The sequence below is a fragment of the Oncorhynchus gorbuscha genome, linkage group LG04, assembly GCF_021184085.1.
Source record: "Oncorhynchus gorbuscha isolate QuinsamMale2020 ecotype Even-year linkage group LG04, OgorEven_v1.0, whole genome shotgun sequence".
Classification (NCBI taxonomy): Eukaryota; Metazoa; Chordata; class Actinopteri; order Salmoniformes; family Salmonidae; genus Oncorhynchus; species Oncorhynchus gorbuscha.
Genome location: NC_060176.1, coordinates 33,172,245 through 33,193,465, shown reverse-complemented (window position 1 = coordinate 33,193,465; position 21,221 = coordinate 33,172,245). Strand labels below are relative to the sequence as shown.

General features: G+C 42.5%; 1 protein-coding gene across 1 annotated transcript; it reads left to right on the top strand.

The window, feature by feature from the left end:
• Positions 1 to 202: 202 nt before the first annotated feature.
• Positions 203 to 20,353, top strand: znf608 (zinc finger protein 608). The gene is made up of 8 exons (XM_046345154.1): positions 203 to 935; positions 5,709 to 5,937; positions 13,752 to 13,839; positions 15,104 to 17,399; positions 17,823 to 18,225; positions 18,467 to 18,621; positions 18,877 to 19,024; positions 19,491 to 20,353. Exons 1-8 carry the CDS (start codon positions 372 to 374, stop codon positions 19,508 to 19,510), a joined length of 3,903 nt encoding a protein of 1,300 aa, XP_046201110.1. The 5' UTR covers positions 203 to 371; the 3' UTR covers positions 19,511 to 20,353.
• Positions 20,354 to 21,221: the final 868 nt, after the last annotated feature.

The window sequence follows — 21,221 nt, the reverse complement described above, 5'->3', positions numbered from 1 at the left end:
GTCCTCATAACCCCATGGGGTATATTACACCACAATACTTTTGGTTGTTTAAAAAAATATTCTATTCATTAAATGAGATATACTGTAGGTCTACACTGAACCGAAGGTAGCCTAATGACAATTTATACAGGATAGAAGGCATCTGACTATGACTTCCTTTTGTGAAGTCAGGGGGTATCACCGTTTTTCTGTCATAATTCAAGTCAGTCAATTTCACAATATAATACTGTTAACCAGCTAGGCTGACACGCAGCCTACTACTCCCGTCAGTGACTGCGGTTGGCAATTTGAGAATTGACTTGAATGCTGATTTGAGGAGAGATCGACAAAGACAGGAGATTAGTGGATTTTTTAAAGGAAAAAATGGGACGATGACGGATTGTGAGGAGCTATCCAATTGTTCAAACGCATCTGCTTTATCAGACAGACTAACAATTCCCTCCGTTCAAATCCAGGGACACTTCAGCAAGGAATCGAGGAAATATAGATTCAAACGAAGCAAAACTTCTAAGGGTTTGAGCCGTCGGTCCTCGCACTGTGTGGTATCGCTGAGAGGACGCCCCATAGAGGCATTTGAAATGAATTCAGCACTGGGCCAGGCGGTCAGCAACCCAAAGTCGAGTGATGTAACCGTTTCATGCGCCAAAGGCAAAGAGGAAAAAAAGGGAAAAAATCTAATCAGAGGCTGGAAAAGGGAGAGGGATGCTTTCAGGACGAGGAAAGAGAAACATGATGGTCAAAGAAGTCCCATCTTAAATTCTATACCTGACCATTTATGCACCCTCGGAAGCAAAGCGAATCCGTGTCATTGTGCAGGGGGCAGAATGGAAGACATTACCAAAAACGGTTTGGATTGTGGAATAAAGGGCAGCGCTATTGTTGTGAGGAAGAATGACGACACTGTCACAACGGCAAAGAAACTGAGAACAGAAAAGGTAAGCTTAATGCACGTTTTAAAACATGTAGGCCACCAATCATTATCTTATTATCTTAATTGCCGTGGAATATTTTTTTTCATAAGAAAGGTAGCCTAACAGGATTACTTGGCAGATGTTTTATGCATGAGTAAGGTAGCAGCCTAATAGAGATACAGTTATATCATGGTAATCCTTTATGTGCACAGAATACACACAGCTGTTCAAGAATGCAGTTCCAAGGGCCCAGGCCAGAACATCCCCCCAAAATATAGGCTAAGAATGACAAACGAATATATAATGTACAGTGATGTGGCTACAAAACACTACCACACTATTATTTACAATATATGATGTTATTTACAATATGGACAATGATTTAATAATGAATATAATGACAAGGTACCCTAAGCACACACGCAAGCAGAGAGGTTTTGCATAGCTGTGACATGTGAAAGGCTATAACCAGATGTAAACCTGGGGAATCACCATAATCTCAGACCCATCAGTTGTATCCTAACCCGATTAGTTTATTTTATTAGCATGTCCTATATTTTGTTTATAATATAACTGAAACTCCACAGCAAAAGGAAGGGAAGTTTCTTCGGGTACTAATTTCTTATGCGTATCCTTTTACAGTTTCTGTAATTTATGGTTAATGTTAATGCTATTGGAGGCTGTTGCCCACCATTGATTGTTCTCAGGGAACAGTCCCACACTCTCCACAATTTTTACCTGAGTCTTTTAATTTGATTTATCTTAAATAGCTTAGTAGGGACACCACAAAGTCCCAACCTACATAGGCAGTTGTTTTTTTTACAATGATTTAATCTAATTTGTTACAAGAGAAGACGCCTATCTTTCTCCATGACAGATGCCACCAGTAATCAGTGTTTTTCACTCAGCAGCAGGGGAAGTGGAGTGTGTGAACGGTAGCCATCTTTTCTTCCTCCTCTTGGCTATCAGCTCCTCACCGTGCTGCATATTAAAATCACACATAGCCTGTAACAATGAACGCTTGTGTTGCTTTTATGGTTACAAGACAAGGCATTCGTGATGAAGACAAGCCCTAGGTTTTTGACTCATCATTGTGGTCAATGTTTGAGATGTTTGCTGAGTGATTCTGTCTGAGGGAGGGAGGGTACAGGACTGTGGCATTGCATCTTGCAATCAAAGCAGGGGAGCATGCATCAGTCTTTGTTTTTGTCCCTTCATAGGTATCTGATCAGACACAAACAACCCTTTAGGAATGACTTATCTTTCAAATGATGTTATATGCATACATTAACATTTTAAAATGATATAACACATTTAGTCAGAAGTACAAACATGTTCAGCACTGCATATAAACATAAATAGCAAAAATACATGAATGACAATCTTTTTGCAGTTACAACACAAAGCAACAGTATTGCTTGTTCTTTTTTATTTGTTTCTCAGGTCATGCAGAAATGCTATTTTCATTCAAATATTTCATTAAACTGCTGAAATGTGTACATCACTGGTATTCAAAGATATGTATTTGTTTTGAAGATTAATTGTTAATAGCTGCTTGTAATTTTATGAAATTACCAATAGGCTTTGGAAAACAACACTTTCCGTTGTTTATTACCATCCCTATGATGAACATAGATATGAGATTATTTATGAATTAAAGATCAGGATGCTTAAAGGCCCAGTGCAATCAAAACACTTTTCTTTCTGTGTTTTGTGTCATACAGTGCCTTGCAAAAGTATTCATCCCCCTTGGTGTTTTTCCTATTTTGTTGCATTACAACCAGTAATTTAAATATATTTTTATTTGGATTTCATGTAATGGACACACACAAAATAGTCAAAATTGGTGAAGTGAAATGAGAAACATAACACAAAATAAAATACAGAAAAGTGGTGCGTGCCCCCCTTTGCTATGAAGCCCAAAAATAAGATTTAGTTCAACCAATTACCTTCAGAAGACACATAATTAGTTAAATAAAGTCCACCTGTGTGCAATCTCATCTGTCACATGATCTCGGTATATATACACCTGTTCTGAAAGGCCCCAGAGTCTGCAACACCACTAAGTAAGGGTCACTGCCAAGCAAGCGGCACCATAAAGACCAAGGAGCTCTCCAAACAGGTCAGGGACAAAGTTGTGAAGAATTTCAGATCAAGGGTTGGGTTATAAAAAAAGAGCCGAAACTTTGAACATCCCACGGAGCACCATTAAATCCATTATTAAAAATGGAAAGAATATGGCACCACAACCAACCTGCCAAGAGGGGGCTGCCCACCAAACTCATAAACCAGGCAAGGAGGGCATTAATCAGAGAGGCAACAAAGAGACTAAAGATAACACTGAATGAGCTGCAAAGCTCCACAGAATGGATTGGAGTATCTGTCCATAGGACCACTTTAAGCCGTACACTGCACAGAGCTGGGCTTTATGGAAGAGTGTCCAGAAAAAAGCAATTTCTTAAAGAACAAAATAAGCAAACATGTTTGGTGTGAGTTAAAATACATGTGGGAGACTCCCCAAACATATGGAAGAAGGTACTCTGGTCAGATGAGACTAAAATTGAGCTTTTTGGCCATCAAGGAAAACACTATGTCTGGCGCAAACCCAACACCGCTCATCAACCCGAGAACATCATGCATATGGTGGTGGCAGTATCACACTGTGGGGATGTTTTTCATCGGCAGGGACTGGGAAACTGGTCAGAATTGAAGAATAGAGCTAAATACAGGGAAATTCTTGAGGGAAACCTGTTTCAGTCTTCCAGAGATTTGAGACTGGGATGGAGGTTCACCTTCCAGCAGGACATTGACCCTAAGCATACTGCTAAAGCACCACTCAAGTGGTTTAAGGTGAGACATTTAATTGTCTTGGAATGGCCTAGTCAAAGCCCAGATCTCAATCCAATTGAGAATCTGTGGTATGACCTTAAATGGAGGAGTGTTCCTCTGGCGGGATTAGATCAGCGGAAATTTAGAGCGCCACCTATAGTTTTTGATAAAACTCAAACTTTCATTAAAACACACATGTAAGGTACTGAATTAAAGCTACACTCGTTGTGAATCTAGCCACCAAGTCAGATTTGTCAAATGCTTTTCGGCGAAAGCATGAGAAGCTATTATCTGATAGCATGAACCCCCCAGAATAGCAGACCGTCACCTAAACAACAGATTTTGCGGTAGCCGGCGCTACCCAAAACGCAGAAATAAAATATAAAACATTCATTACCTTTGACAAGCTTCTTTGTTGGCACTCCTATATGTCCCATAAACATCACAATTGGGTCTTTTTCACGATTAAATCCGTCATTGTATACCCAAAATGTCATTTGCTGAAGGCCAGTCTGATCCTGGAAAATGCCCCTTTACAAGACGCAACGTCACTTTTTAAAATTACAAAAGTTGCCTATAAACTTTTACAAATCACTTCAAACTACTTTTCTAAACCAACATTAGGTATTAATAAACGTTAATAATCTATAAAATTGATCACGGGGCGATCTGTATTCGATAGCAGCAAGTCTTGAAATCATTGTCCATGTTTACAATTTCACAACATCCTGTGGTGCGCCTCAAGACAGGAAGGGCCTATACGTGATCTAACCAAGGATAAAGCAGACATGAAATGCCAGTACTGGCGACATCGTGTGGAAGCTGTAGGCATTTACAGGGGATCCTCATTTATTTTCTGTCGCCTTAGACAATACATTGAATGGCGGATGAATATTTTTTTTGTGTTTTTGGTAAACAGTTTTACCAGGGATTTTTACTCCTAAACACGTTCTGTTATAGCCACAGACACATTTAACCTGTTTTAGAGACTTCAGAGTGTTTTCTATACACACATACTTATCATATGCATATACTATATTCCTGGCATGAGTAGCAGGACTTTGAAATGTTGCGCGATTTTTAACAAAAAGCTGCGAAAATTCGCATCATCCTAGATTGCTGTACACCAACGGAAACCCATCCAATTTGAAGGGGAAGGAGCCATTTTGCCTTGAAGAATGGGCAAAAATCCCAGTGGCTAGATGTGCCAAGCCTATAGAGACATACCCCAAGAGACTTGCAGCTGTAATCACTGCAAAAGGTGGCTCTACAAAGTATTGACTTTGGAGGGGTGAATAGTTATGCACGCTCAAGTTCTGTTTTTGTGTATTATTTCTTGTTTGTTTCACAATAAAAAATATTTTGTATCTTCAAAGTGGTAAGCATGTTATGTAAATCAAATGATACAAACCCCCCCCCCCCCCCAAAATCGATTTTAATTCCAGGTTGTAAGGCAACAAAATAGGAAAAATGCCAAGGGGGGGTGAATACTTCCACAAGCCACTGTATTGTACAACAGCTGATAAAATGAACACTGTAACATGTGAAAAAATGTGATTGGTGTTATTTTCTGATAGTTTCTGGTAGAAAATTCAATCTATACAGGACCTTCTAATCCGCCTGTTTGCATGGGTGGGAGTTTTGGCTTGCATGATGACATTACCAGGCGGGAAATTGGTTAATAGACCAATAACAAAGAGAGTTTCAAAGCTCTCTCCTAATAACAGCTAGTTTTAAGTTTCCCCTCCCCACTCAAACCACTCCAAGACAGTCCTAGTAAAATTCTTGCTTGATAATTTTTTTTGCTAAACAGCTATATAATTCTTATGATTTTATTGATGGAAAACTATTACAGTAAGATAATTGTTACACAGAAATGATTTGATATTGATGTAAAAACGGCTGCTTTGGGCCTTTTATGTTGAAAAGTCAGAGGTGATATTTGACTCCTCCTCCTCCTTTCCATAGGTGGATTCAATGTTTACAGTGCCTGCACCCCCGCCACCCGGCCCTCAAAGCCCAATGTCCAATGCCCCCTTCTCTTCACCCATCTCAAAGCAACTTCTGGTGAGGACCAGATCCATAGGAACCAACACACAAGATGGAGGGCCAGACACCGATTCATGTCGCCCTGGCCCTTGTCAGCCAGGCACCAGTGTCAACCTGGAGGGCATTGTGTGGCATGAGACTGAGGAAGGTGAGGATTCCATTCCTCCAGCTCTCCTAAAATTTCAGCATTCCACCATGTGGTTCAGCATGTACATGATTGACCATGAATGAAAGGCTGGTACAGTCGCTTATATCAGTGGGCATAAAACAGTTTATTCCACGGAAATATTATTAACGGTAAGAAAGTATTAATAATTATCATCTGATCAAAGGTAGGCCTTAGCCTTGCAGAGATGTAAACATAACTGTATTTACAGTAGCCCAAAACCGAGAGGCTCGATTTAATCTACTTCACTGAAGAAAGCAACATTGCTGGCTCACTTGAGTACTCGAGTGTCACTTATAAAACTGAATTTGGTCTTTGCGCACGGCCAACAAAGTGATTTGTGAGCTAGAAAAGGCTTTTGTATTCAAGGCTGGTTTTAATTAAAGGATCTCTGCTGATGTAACAGTGTAACAGACCATGAGAGAATTCATCTGATGTGTGTTCTGTTTTTAAGAGGCCTATTATTCCTGTAAAACTCAGATTTGAAGAGAAAGGCTGTTGCCGTCTTATTTGGAAGCTATGCCATGGGACCTCCATAGTAAGACACTTTAGCGTTCGAGGGCTGCAGAGATGCCGAGTGCATATTGATTAGGCAAATGCTAATTGCAGACCACCATCTTAATGTCCCCGACTGTGAGCTAGATTTTGATGTATGCATATCAAAATGCAATTGAGGGGTTTGATTTTATTTTCAGGAATGTTGGTTAATGTATATGAATTGTTATTTTTGGGGGGCTAGTGAAAAGACGGACATGATTTTGTTTGAAATACTGAACATTGCAAGGTCATTTTATTTTAGAAACAAATAATATATATCCACTCCAAACAACAGAACTCCAGTAGAAAAAAGTATCCCGATTGGGTATTAAACAGTTACATGTAATAAAGTATCAATCCATAAATAAATGCATATTAAAATAGTCCTTTGCTTGAACTATATTGTACAAATATAACATTAGTGACTTATTGTATCCAGGGGATGAACAGTGTATATACAATGTGTGTTTTCCTTTTGGAGAAATTGTATGGGGGTTTTACAGGTTTCTTTTCATTAGGATAAATCAATCTTTTTGAATTGCATTCTATACATTTTAGGGAAGGATTTAAGGAGGAATAAGGACATTGAAAGTCGTTTGCATTAAGTTGCTGATCAAGGTTGGATGAATGGATTCTTATTGTTTGAGTTACACTGCCCGCCAGGGGTTAGCCTACATTATTTTATTTAACTAGGCAAGCCAGTTAAAAACAAATTCTTATTTACAATGACGGCCTACCCTAGCCAAACCCTAACCCAGATGACGCTGGGCCAATTGTGAGCCGCCCTATGGGACCCCCAATCACGGCTGGTTGTGATACAGCCTGGAATCAAACCAGGGTCTGTAGTGACGCCTCTAGCACTGAGATGCAGTGGCTTAGACCGCTGCACCACTCGGGAGCCCCCTAACCCAAATTGAATGCGATTACATTCCTAAAGGTGGAAAAAATCTTTAGAGAAACGTAACTTATGATTGGAAAAACAAATATCATGGAAATGATTCACAAAATGACTCACTTTCGCACCAGCTGCGAAAACCATATGGAACGTTCCATCCACCTGGACAATGGATATAGAGCATCTTGGGGGGAAAAAACGAGTGTTCTGGATATCACATTTAGCAATAAAACACATTTTAAAGCACACCTAAACTAAATGTTTGAAAGTTTGATAACAGCCATAATTCATGCACATAGAAAGGGACCCATGAGCATTAATTTCAGATGAAAAAATGCACATCTGAAAAGTTTGTGTTTTGGACATAAACCCTTCAATTGCAGAGCTCATTCGGTTTGCAGTTCACAGATTTTAGTGTTTACTTTCAAGAAAATTAGACTAGAATCCAAACTATTTTTTATGGCCATTTGCCAAGGCAAGATAAAGGTGTAATATGTTTTCATACAAATCGCTTCTGTAAAAGCATTTGAATATACTCGGTACAGTGAAATAATAATGTGCAATATCTATTTGATTCTCGAATATCTTCATTCTCGACTTTTGGTTGTCTTGGAGAAATCACAGAGGGCGATTGGCTTTTAAAATGATATTCATTCTTTGTGTAAAAAAAAGGTAAATTACATGATTCAGCCTTCTTGGTGCTGTGGTAAGAACAAGGCTATATCCCACATTGTACTCTATTCCCTATATATAGTGTACTACATGGGCCCTGGTCAAAATAATTGCACAATATAGGGAATAGGGTGCCATTTGGGACGTAGACCAAGCCTCCATTAAAGCCACAAAAAGAGGATCCCATCTATGTTATGCAGGTGAATGAGGACCCAAAAGCGACTTGGCGAAAACAGAGTTTTTAATCCAGTAAAGTTACTTTACAAACAAAAGGCATAATACTACTCGTAATGACGAGAACAGACTGGAGACTTGATCAAGAACTGCAGGTTGCCTCGGGAAGGCACTTGAACGTAGCAGACTCAGACACCTGCTCACCACGCAGCATCTGAGGGAAACACGACACGACAGGGCAATACATAGACACAGCACGGTGAATAATAGACAAGGATCCGACAGGGCAGGAACGGAAAACAAGGAGAGAAATAGGGACTCTAATCAGGGAAAAGGATCGGGAACAGGTGTGGGAAGACTAAATGATTGATTAGGGGAATAGGAACAGCTGGGAGCAGGAACGGAACGATAGAGAGAAGAGAGAGCGAGAGAGTGAGAGAGGGAGGGGGAGAGAGAGGGATAGAAAGAGGGAAAGAACCTAATAAGACCAGCAGAGGGAAACGAATAGAAGGGGAAGCACAGGGACAAGACATGATAATCAATGACAAAACATGACAGTACCCCCCCACTCACCGAGCGCCTCCTGGCGCACTCGAGGAGGAATCCTGGCGGCAACGGAGGAAATCATCAATAAGTGAACGGTCCAGCACGTCCCGAGACGGAACCCAACTCCTCTCCTCAGGACCGTAACCCTCCCAATCCACTAAGTATTGGTGACCCCGTCCCCGAGAACGCATGTCCATGATCTTACGTACCTTGTAAATAGGTGCGCTCTCGACAAGGACGGGAGGGGGAGGGAAGACGAACGGGGGTGCGAAGAAAGGGCTTGACACAGGAGACATGGAAGACAGGATGGACGCGACGAAGATGTCGCGGAAGAAGCAGTCGCACAGCGACAGGATTGACGACCTGGGAGACACGGAACGGACCAATGAACCGCGGAGTCAACTTACGAGAAGCTGTCGTAAGAGGAAGGTTGCGAGTGGAAAGCCACACTCTCTGGCCGCAACAATACCTTGGACTCTTAATCCTGCGTTTATTGGCGGCTCTCACAGTCTGTGCCCTGTAACGGCAAAGTGCAGACCTCACCCTCCTCCAGGTGCGCTCACAACGTTGGACAAACGCTTGAGCGGAGGGAACTCTGGACTCGGCAAGCTGGGATGAGAACAGAGGAGGCTGGTAACCCAGACTACTCTGAAACGGAGATAACCCGGTAGCAGACGAAGGAAGCGAGTTGTGAGCGTATTCTGCCCAGGGGAGCTGTTCTGCCCAAGACGCAGGGTTTCTGAAAGAAAGGCTGCGTAGTATGCGACCAATCGTCTGATTGGCCCTCTCTGCTTGACCGTTAGACTGGGGATGAAACCCGGAAGAGAGACTGACGGACGCACCAATCAAACGACAGAACTCCCTCCAAAACTGTGACGTGAATTGCGGGCCTCTGTCTGAAACGGCGTCTAACGGGAGGCCATGAATTCTGAACACATTCTCGATAATGATTTGTGCCGTCTCCTTAGCGGAAGGAAGTTTAGCGAGGGGAATGAAATGTGCCGCCTTAGAGAACCTATCGACAACCGTAAGAATCACAGTCTTCCCCGCAGACAAAGGCAGACCGGTAATGAAGTCTAGGGCGATGTGAGACCATGGTCGAGAAGGAATGGGGAGCGGTCTGAGACGACCGGCAGGAGGAGAGTTACCCGACTTAGTCTGCGCGCAGTCCGAACAAGCAGCCACGAAATGGCGCGTGTCACGCTCCTGAGTCGGCCACCAAAAGCGCTGGCGAATAGACGCAAGAGTGCCTCGAACACCGGGATGACCAGCTAACTTGGCAGAGTGAGCCCACTGAAGAACAGCCAGACGAGTGGAAACAGGAACGAAAAGGAGGTTACTAGGACAAGCGCGCGGCGACGCAGTGTGCGTGAGTGCTTGCTTAACCTGTCTTTCAATTCCCCAGACTGTCAACCCGACAACACGCCCATAAGGAAGAATCCCCTCGGGATCAGTAGAAGCCACAGAAGAACTAAACAGACGGGATAAGGCATCAGGCTTGGTGTTTTTGCTACCCGGACGGTGAGAAATCACAAACTCGAAACGAGCGAAAAACAACGCCCAACGAGCTTGACGGGCATTAAGTCGTTTGGCAGAACGGATGTACTCAAGGTTCTTATGGTCTGTCCAAACGACAAAAGGAACGGTCGCCCCCTCCAACCACTGTCGCCATTCGCCTAGGGCTAAGCGGATGGCGAGCAGTTCACGGTTACCCACATCATAGTTGCGCTCAGATGGCGACAGGCGATGAGAAAAATAAGCGCAAGGATGAACCTTATCGTCAGACTGGAAGCGCTGGGATAGAATGGCTCCCACGCCTACCTCTGAAGCGTCAACCTCGACAATGAATTGTCTAGTGACGTCAGGAGTAACGAGGATATGAGCGGACGTAAAACGTTCTTTTAGAAGATCAAAAGCTCCCTGGGCGGAACCGGACCACTTAAAACACGTCTTGACAGAAGTAAGAGCTGTGAGAGGGGCAGCAACTTGACCGAAATTACGAATGAAACGCCGATAGAAATTAGCGAAACCTAAAAAGCGCTGCAACTCGACACGTGACCTTGGAACGGGCCAATCACTGACAGCTTGGACCTTAGCGGAATCCATCTGAATGCCTTCAGCGGAAATAACGGAACCGAGAAAAGTAACGGAGGAGACATGAAAAGAGCACTTCTCAGCCTTTACGTAGAGACAATTCTCTAAAAGGCGCTGTAGAACACGTCGAACGTGCTGAACATGAATCTCGAGTGACGGTGAAAAAATCAGGATATCGTCAAGATAGACAAAAACAAAGATGTTCAGCATGTCTCTCAGAACATCATTAACTAATGCCTGAAAAACAGCTGGCGCATTGGCGAGACCAAACGGCAGAACCCGGTACTCAAAATGCCCTAACGGAGTGTTAAACGCCGTTTTCCACTCGTCCCCCTCTCTGATGCGCACGAGATGGTAAGCGTTACGAAGGTCCAACTTAGTAAAGCACCTGGCTCCCTGCAGAATCTCGAAGGCTGATGACATAAGGGGAAGCGGATAACGATTCTTAACCGTTATGTCATTCAGCCCTCGATAATCCACGCAGGGGCGCAGAGTACCGTCCTTCTTCTTAACAAAAAAGAACCCCGCCCCGGCCGGAGAGGAAGAAGGCACTATGGTACCGGCGTCAAGAGACACAGATAAATAATCCTCGAGAGCCTTACGTTCGGGAGCCGACAGAGAGTATAGTCTACCCCGAGGAGGAGTGGTCCCCGGAAGGAGATCAATACTACAATCATACGACCGGTGAGGAGGAAGGGAGTTGGCTCGGGACCGACTGAAGACCGTGCGCAGATCATGATATTCCTCCGGCACTCCTGTCAAATCGCCAGGTTCCTCCTGAGAAGTGGGGACAGAAGAAATGGGAGGGATGGCAGACATTAAACACTTCACATGACAAGAAACGTTCCAGGATAGGATAGAATTACTAGACCAATTAATAGAAGGATTATGACATACTAGCCAGGGATGACCCAAAACAACAGGTGTAAAAGGTGAACGAAAAATCAAAAAAGAAATAGTCTCACTGTGGTTACCAGATACTGTGAGAGTTAAAGGTAGTGTCTCAAATCTGATACTGGGAAGATGACTACCATCTAAGGCAAACATGGGCGTAGGCTTGTCTAACTGTCTGAAAGGAATGTCATGTTTCCGAGCCCATGCTTCGTCCATGAAACAACCCTCAGCCCCAGAGTTAATCAAGGCACTGCATTTAGCACCCGAACCGGTCCAGCGTAGATGGACCGACATAGTAGTACAGGATCTAGATGAAGAGACCTGAGTAGTAGCGCTCACCAGTAGCCCTCCGCTTACTGATGAGCTCTGGCCTTTACTGGACATGAATTGACAAAATGTCCATCAAATCCGCAATAGAGGCACAGGCGGTTGGTGATCCTCCGTTCCCTCTCCTTGGTCGAGATGCGAATACCTCCCAGCTGTATGGGCTCAGTCTCTGAGCCAGAGGAGGGAGATGGTTGCGATGCGGAGCAGGGAAACACCGTTGACGCGAGCTCTCTTCCACGAGCTTGGTGACGAAGATCTACCCGTCGTTCTATGCGGATGGCGAGAGCAATCAAAGAATCCACACTGGAAGGAACCTCCCGAGAGAGAATCTCATCTTTGACCACTGCGTGGAGTCCCTCCAGAAAACGAGCGAGCAGCGCCGGCTCGTTCCAGTCACTAGAGGCAGCAAGAGTGCGAAACTCTATAGAGTAATCCGTTATGGATCGATCACCTTGGCATAGGGAAGCCAGGGCCCTAGAAGCCTCCCTACCAAAAACTGAACGGTCAAAAACCCGAATCATCTCCTCTTTAAAGTTCTGGTAATTGTTTGAACAATCAGCCCTTGCCTCCCAGATAGCTGTGCCCCACTCTCGAGCCCGGCCAGTAAGGAGTGAAATGACGTAAGCAACCCGAGCTCTCTCGCTAGAGTATGTGTTGGGTTGGAGAGAGAACACAATATCACACTGGGTGAGAAAGGAGCGGCACTCCGTGGGCTGCCCGGAGTAGCAAGGTGGGTTATTAACCCTAGGTTCCGGAGGCTCGGCAGGCCAGGAAGTAACAGGTGGCACGAGACGAAGACTCTGGAACTGTCCAGAGAGGTCGGAAACCTGAGCGGCCAGGTTCTCCACGGCATGGCGAGCAGCAGACAATTCCTGCTCGTGTCTGCCGAGCATGGCTCCTTGGATCTCGACGGCAGTGTTACGAGCATCTGTAGTCGCTGGGTCCATTCCTTGGTCGGATCCTTCTGTTATGCAGGTGAATGAGGACCCAAAAGCGACTTGGCGAAAACAGAGTTTTTAATCCAGTAAAGTTACTTTACAAACAAAAGGCATAATACTACTCGTAATGACGAGAACAGACTGGAGACTTGATCAAGAACTGCAGGTTGCCTCGGGAAGGCACTTGAACGTAGCAGACTCAGACACCTGCTCACCACGCAGCATCTGAGGGAAACACGACACGACAGGGCAATACATAGACACAGCACGGTGAATAATAGACAAGGATCCGACAGGGCAGGAACGGAAAACAAGGAGAGAAATAGGGACTCTAATCAGGGAAAAGGATCGGGAACAGGTGTGGGAAGACTAAATGATTGATTAGGGGAATAGGAACAGCTGGGAGCAGGAACGGAACGATAGAGAGAAGAGAGAGCGAGAGAGTGAGAGAGGGAGGGGGAGAGAGAGGGATAGAAAGAGGGAAAGAACCTAATAAGACCAGCAGAGGGAAACGAATAGAAGGGGAAGCACAGGGACAAGACATGATAATCAATGACAAAACATGACAATCTATCAGTCTGATGTCATTTCATATGATAAAAAGTTATCACAATGCCATCATGGTTGTCAACTGGACCTCCATCCATGCCACAGTTCAAAGCACATCATTTTAAAATGTCTTTAATGTAACATGCTCCTTTTTGCTTTTTGAATTGTAGGTGTCCTTGTAGTCAATGTAACATGGAGAAAAAGAACCTATGTGGGGACTCTTTTGGACTGTACCAAGCATGACTGGGCACCACCCAGGTAATAATAAATATTCATCCTTTGTTGTATAGTATTGAAAAATAGTATATGAGTAGCCTATTTTGTTTTAGCCTTTTCTGTTGACAAGAAAGCTGTCAGTGACAATGTTTCTTGCATGTCATTACCATTGTAAGTATTCAATAATGAGTACTTATGTAATTTTTGATGGATTTGATTGATTGATTTTATTTCCGTGTCATACATCAATTTTGTATAGATTTTTTTGTATGATTTACTATATATACACTACCATTCAAAAGTTTGGGTTCACTTAGAAATGTCCTTGTTTTTGAAAGGAAAACATTTTTTTGGTCCATTAAAATAACATCAAGTTGATCAGAAATACAGTGTAGACATGTTAATGTTGTAAATTACTATTATAGCTGGAAACGTCAGATTTGCAATGGAATATCTACATAGGCGTACAGAGGCCCGTTATCAGCAACTGTTACTCCTGTGTTCCAATGGCACGTTGTGATGAAGGCCAGCATCCCAGTTACCTCTTCACTGTTGACATTAAGACTGGTGTTTTGCGGAACTATTTATGAAGCTGCCAGTTGAGGACTTCGAAGGCATCTGTTTCTCAAACTAGACACTCAAATGTACAGTCCTCTTGCTCAGTTGTGCACTGGGGCCTCCCACTCCTCTTTCTATTCTGGTTAGAGACAGTTTGTGCTGTTCTGTGAAAGGAGTAGCACACAGCGTTGTACGAGATCTTCAGTTTATTGGCAATTTCTCGCATGGAATATCTTTAATTTCTCAGAACAAGAATAGACTGATGAGTTTCAGAAGAAAGTTCTTCTTTGTTTCTGGCTATTTTGAGCCCGTAATCAAACCCACAAATGCTGATGCTCAACTAGTCCAAAGAAGACCAGTTTTATTGTTTCTTTAATCAGTACAACAGTTTTCAACTGGGCTAAAATAATTGCAAAAGGGTTTTATAATGATCAATTAGCATTTTAAAATTATAATCTTGGATTAGCTAACACAACGTGCCATTGGAACACAGGAGTGATGGTTGCTGATAATGGGCCTCTGTACGCCTATGTAGATATTCCATAGCAAATCAGACGTTTCCAGCTACAATAGTCATTTACAACATTAACAATGTCTTCACTGTATTTCTGATCAACTTTATGTTATTTTAATGGACAAAAAATGAGCTTTTCTTTAAAAAACAAGGACATTTCTAAGTGACCCCAAACTTTTGAACGGTAGTGTATATATATATATATATATATGTGTATATATTTTCTTCTTCTAGATTTTGTGAGTCACCATCCAGTGACTCTGATCTGCCAGGTGGCCGTGGCCGTGGTAAAAGGATGCGACTGGCCATCCCGGATCGACCCTGTGTTGAACCTGGGCTTGCCAAGGTCCGAGGGCTGCCACATAAGAGCCGTGGTGGGGGCATTCACAGCAAGGGCCGAAGAGGGAGCCTTAATCTGATCAATAACTGCAGAACACCTCCCTTTTTCACAGTTGAGGAGATCAAGCCAAACTCCATCCCATCTGGGAAGAGGAAAAACAAACCACCGACTGATCTGGATTTGAGTTTAGTCACAGATGACATGAAAAATGGAAACGGGAAGAGGATCCGTGCCAAGTCCCGGAGTGCTCCTTCCACTCCACAGGGAAAGTCGGATCCTACCTTTAACGATTCGGCATGTACCTCTCCCATACTGATAGACTGCCCCCATCCTCACTGTAACAAGAAATACAAGCATATCAATGGGCTGCGGTACCACCAGACACATGCACACTTAGATGTGGACCGGAAGCCAGAGTTTGAGGCTGAGATTGAGGACAGACTGTCTGATTGTGAGGAGTCCCTCAGTAACATGACTTTCGACTGCTCTGATATAACCAATAGCTCATCAAAGAAGCCCAGCCCCTTATATAAGGTTTCTACAATAGGGTCTCCAAAAAGCAGACGATTAATGTTCAATAGTGATCATAGTCCCATGGCGAATTCTAAAATGAGGAGGAATTCATTGATCAAAGAGGGACTCATTGATGACTTGAGTAACTTGCCAATCATCTCGAACATGACTGTGGTACTGGAAAATTGCCTTGTTACTGATAGGAACTCCTCTGTGGAGATGCCTAAGCTTGAAGCCGAGGGTTTGATCGATAAGAAGGGAGTGTGTGATAAAGGGAAAAAGGTTAATGGGAAAGTTGAGAAGTGTTCATCTAAATCTAGAACCAACAGGCCTATAGCTCCTGCTCCCCCAAAGCTGATTGCAATCCCCAACACTGTGTTCTCCACTAACACAACAGAAGCCAACACACAGCAGTCTTCCCCATCAGTAGCTGTTGGTGTCACCATAACAAAGAACCTCTCACTTAAACCCATCAAGCCAAAGTTAAACATCATGGTAGAGCCAAGTCTGGGTAAAACAACCCTAGTCACTTGCAAGGAGACCAGGAACAAAGACAAACGAAGATTAAAAGACAAACACAATAAAGACACAAGGACCTCTAATGGCGATAGCATTCAACTAAAGATGGACGAGGGAAAGGTCGTGGGAAAAGAACCTTCTGGAAGCCTTCTGAAAGAGCACTTGAGCAAACAAGACGTCATGAACAGTCTAACGGAGTCTCAGGAGAGTAGAATGGCCAGCATCAGAGCTGAGGCTGACAAAGTGTACACGTTCACTGACAACTCTCCTAGTCCTTCCATAGGTAGCTCTTCAAGACTGGACTGTGGCTCCCTTGAAAGTGGAGATGGCACCACCACCAAAACTAACAGCCCGGCATACTCAGACATATCGGATGCAGGTGATGATGGGGGTTCAGACTGCCGTTCAGACACTAGGTCCAAAAGTCCAAGGTCCATCTCAGCCTCTGAGATGAACTCAAACAACAATCCCAATCTAAATCCAAAGACTCCTCCAGCTGTATGTATTCCTGCAGGGCCTGTCAAAGACTCCCAGTCTCCTTTTTACCACGGATATGACCCCTACTATATTCAGAATTACATGCAGACCGGCCAGTCAAACACAGCTGCTTTCCATAAGACCTCCACCCTTCAAGACAGTAAATGCAAAAAGGAGGACAATGAGGGGAGAAACACCCCGGAATTATTTGATTCGAAGAAGACTGATGTCATCAACTCAAGTTCGCAGTCCCAGCTTCAGATGGCGATGACACAAACACACACGGCTCTTGCCCAGTCCTTGTACTACGGCCAGTATGCACGAGGTCTTTACATGGATCAAAAACTCTTAATTGCATCCAAGTGCTGTGATCAGCAGCAAATCACCAAGCAGAGAGGAGGTCAAGCAAACCGAGAACCAGATGAGTTGAAACACATGATAACCTCGACATCTGTATTATCTAAGGGGACAGACTCTGTGAAAACGTGCTGTGCCAAACCTGGGCTCTCGTTTGCAGAAATGGATGAGCGACCCCAGACTCTGACCACACAGCCACAAGGGAAGCCGATGCTTGTCAATATGACAGAAAACCAGGGACTTGTCAAAGACAGTGATGAAATGAAATCATCCATGAATCCAAATAATCAGACAGATCTGGACTCAAATGTATCATTTTCAAATGTAAGTTTTTCACTCTGTCTTTAGCTATTTGGATGTTGGTGTGTACGACTGTTGTGAAGGTCAGATTGTCAGATTGTTGCATTATGTAAACCTTTAGTCCAGGTAAAGGCTGTTTATGTGGTACTGTAGATGTCCTTTTGCCTAATATTTTCAAGAAGACAGATTAGGAAGATAAGTTTTATTTTATCGGTCAAATCTAAGATGGCCATACTACTAAAGGACGTAACCCAATTTTAGATGTAAATGTAAACATTTAACATAAGTAACTAAGTAAGGAACATTTGAAAAGAAAAGTTGGTTTTGAGACAAATGTTGAATTTGCAGTTGATGGATTGACTTGTCAATTCACAAACTGGGATTACTGGTATTCAATTAAATATTAAGAAAACCCATCACAAACAACACTTTTCCTCATCGATTTAGCATGCAGAAGTCCAATGCTGGTCCCGCCCAAATCAATCCAATAATGTGGAGCAGCAAAGTGAAGAGCTTAGCCAGAGCTCAGAGGAGTTAAATGCTGACATGTCTAAGGAGTGGGAGATGCCCTCTGAGCCAGTGACAAAGTTGGGAGTAGAGCTCAAAAAGGCTACGAACCAGAACGTCACCACATCAGACATAGAGGACTGTGATAGGCTAGAGGAGCAGCAGCCAATAGGGGTCATGTCTGAGGAATCACAGAGTGCCAGGGTGGCTGTATCACCAGCGATGAACCCCCAACAACAACCCTATATCCAGTACCAGCATTCCTACCAATACCTACAGATGTGTGACCCCAGCAACAACTCTTACACGGTCAAGTCACCCACCCTGGTGCATAACTACCCACGTAAGTCTATATGGTTGGAGAAATTATGACTACAATGGGCAATAGAAACTGAAATCGAGTTGTTTGCTTGAATTTTTTTGCTTCATCATATTTTGTGTATTTAAGATTTTGGATTATATCACGTGTTCAAGATTCATTCCAAGTTTGTGTCTTGTTAAAGAGATTGCTATTTGGCCTGGCATTGTGAATGAATTTATTGAAGGGCTGTTTTCTAAATTGTGTTTTGTACTGTACATATTAGGTTTCCACTATCCTCTCTATGGGAAAACAGCAGGCAGAGAGGAGTCAGATTTGACTCAGAACAGCCGTAGTGTGAGCAGTAAGCCAGCCAGTGAGTCTACTGCCCTTGAGCTTCTGCAACACCACAATCTGCCATACCATGGCAAATCCCCTGCGGTGAGTGTCCATCAAGTATAGGCAGAATTGAGGCTGAAAAATATAAAGCAAAAGGGAATCCATGAAATGAACATGCATCAGTTTATGGCGGAAGAGAGAGGAAATTGAAATGAGCATCTGTGAGATACTAGCCCTATTGCAAGTGTGATCTGTGACATGCTGTTGAAATTATGATATTAGTGTGCAATACATACTAGTACATATACAGTACTACAAAGACATATTTGAGTAAAGAATCACTCTTTTTGTCAATAGCCTGGTGAGAAAGGATCCCTTGAAGGAGAGAGAGAGACTGACCGGGAGAGGAACCATGTTCCCTTTGCCAGGCACCTTCACACTCATCATCATACACATCTTGGAATGAGCTACCCACTCATGTCTGGGCAGTACGACATGTTCCAAGGTAAACAAACGTTTCCCGAATGATTGAAATGTAAAGTGAAAATAATATTTTACTTTGAAAATATTGTATATTTAATTTCTAAAAACAATAAGTCTGTGATTGAGAGGAAGGCATGCTTTATTATGTCTATAATATGTTGTTTTCTTTACCTATACTAAAGCACAATAGTTCATTAGATATAGCTAGATCTCATCTCTCTTTTGAAGGGATAAGCTCTAGAGCCCTGGTTTCCAGCCAGAAGGTGTTGGTACACTCATCTTCAACTGGTATGTCCTCTTAGTTGCCCAATCCATACCCTCTCTATGATAGGCCTATTGTTTGATCCTTTTGTCAAAAGAGAAAAGGATCAGTACTGAATAATGACATGAAGTAAACTTTAATCAATTTTCTTTACTGTGAGAGGTAGGTATTGTATATAAAATCATTCTAAAATCAAATAAGATGTTCATGAACTCTGCTTCTACAGATAATGAAGGGAAGAAGTAAAACCATGTGACTGGCTCACATGAGGATAAGAAGATTTACAGGCATCAATTCCATGGTGTTATATTCATAGCCTCTATGGGAGGCAGAGACCAATTTCATTTGCGATTTAATCAATATTTTATAAGAGTCAGAGTAGTGGTATTGTAATATTGGTGGAGATATGTATCAAGTAACAAGACTTAAGTATTTTGCATTTGGATGCCTGTCTGAAAACACACGTGACAAACCCCATAGTGTCATAGAATCAGCCATAAATTGCCATGCTACAAAGTTTATATGCACATGTATCGTAATGTAAATCATATGGTTGAATGTACTGAAATTTGTATTATCCCAATGTTTTTTTCCGTTGGGAAACTGCAATTGAAGTGCAAGAGTCTATAAAGTGGTCCTCCCAGTATTACTTAATTACATTTGTATACTGTACTTGACTGTAGCCACTTGTTGATTGTATTGTCTTTGTGTGAGAGTAAATCTTCACATTTTACCAGTGCCATAGAACTGTGGTGTATATATTCTGTATAGTTACATGACATAGTATTAAATGCTTATTATTTATGTTTGTTTTCATTTCAATGCATTGTATTGTGATTTACATTACAGCACATTACTTGCATAGTCCCAGTGGTTGTTTTATTATTTGAATAGTGCTACAAACTCTGTTTACAAGTATTGACATCTCTAGAGAAACTCTTCAATGAAGTTGCATGATGAGTGTAATTCACACAGTGTATCAAGTTACTTTGGAATCAATTAAAAATGGAAACTGCTGTTGCTTTTTTATACTGTTTATGCCTTAATTCATATGTGTGGCAATCAGAATTAAAGGGTGTTTATATACACCTTATGTGTTCTGTCTATTTTGTCCTTAATAATGCCCATGCACTATACACTCTCTTCCAGGGCAGAAGGTAAAACAAGGGGGCTTGTGTCAGGGGGCATCTGGAAATTTTACAAATTTGATTACATCCCTGTTAGTGAGCATTTCTACTTTGCCAAGATAATCCAGCCATCTGACAGGTGTGGCATATCACGAAACTGATTAAACAGCATGATCATTACATAGGTGTGCCTTGTGCTGGGGGACAATAAAAGGTCAATCTACAATGTGTAGTTTTGTCCAACATTTATGTAAAATCTTTGAAATTGTTGCATGTTACGTTTATATTTTTGTTCCGTATACAGTGCCTTATAAAGAAAGGATTCACACCCCTTGACTTTTTCCACATTTTGTTGTTACAGCCTGAGTAAAAAATAGAATATTTAGATTGTGTGGGTCAGTGACAAAAACACACACACTTGAAAGTGGAATTTCTTTATAAAAAAATAAAAAATGAAAAGCTGAAATGTCTTGAGTCAATAGGTATTTTACCCCTTTGTTATGACAAGCCTAAATAAGTTCAGGAGTAAAAATGTACTTCAGTCACATAATACGTTGCATGGACTCACTCTGTGTGCAATTGTGTTTTACTTTTTTTTTAATGGCTACCTCATTTCTGAACCCGACACATACAATTATCTGTAAGGTCCCTCAGTTGAGAAGTGAATTTCAAACAGTTTCAGCCACAAAGACCAGAGAGGATTTCCAATGCCTCACAAAGGGCACCTATTGGTAAATGTGTAAAAACAGCAGACATTGAATATCGATTTGAGCATGGCGAAGTTATTAATTACACTGTGGATGGTGTATCCATACACACAGTCACTACAA

Coding starts and splice junctions, on each gene's coding strand:
- znf608 (XM_046345154.1), top strand. CDS start 372: ATGACGGATTGTGAGGAGCTATCCAATTGTTCAAACGCATCTGCTTTA. Junction 13,840..15,103: donor CATGACTGGGCACCACCCAG/GTAATAATAAAT, acceptor TTCTTCTTCTAG/ATTTTGTGAGTCACCATCCA. Junction 17,400..17,822: donor CAAATGTATCATTTTCAAAT/GTAAGTTTTTCA, acceptor TCATCGATTTAG/CATGCAGAAGTCCAATGCTG.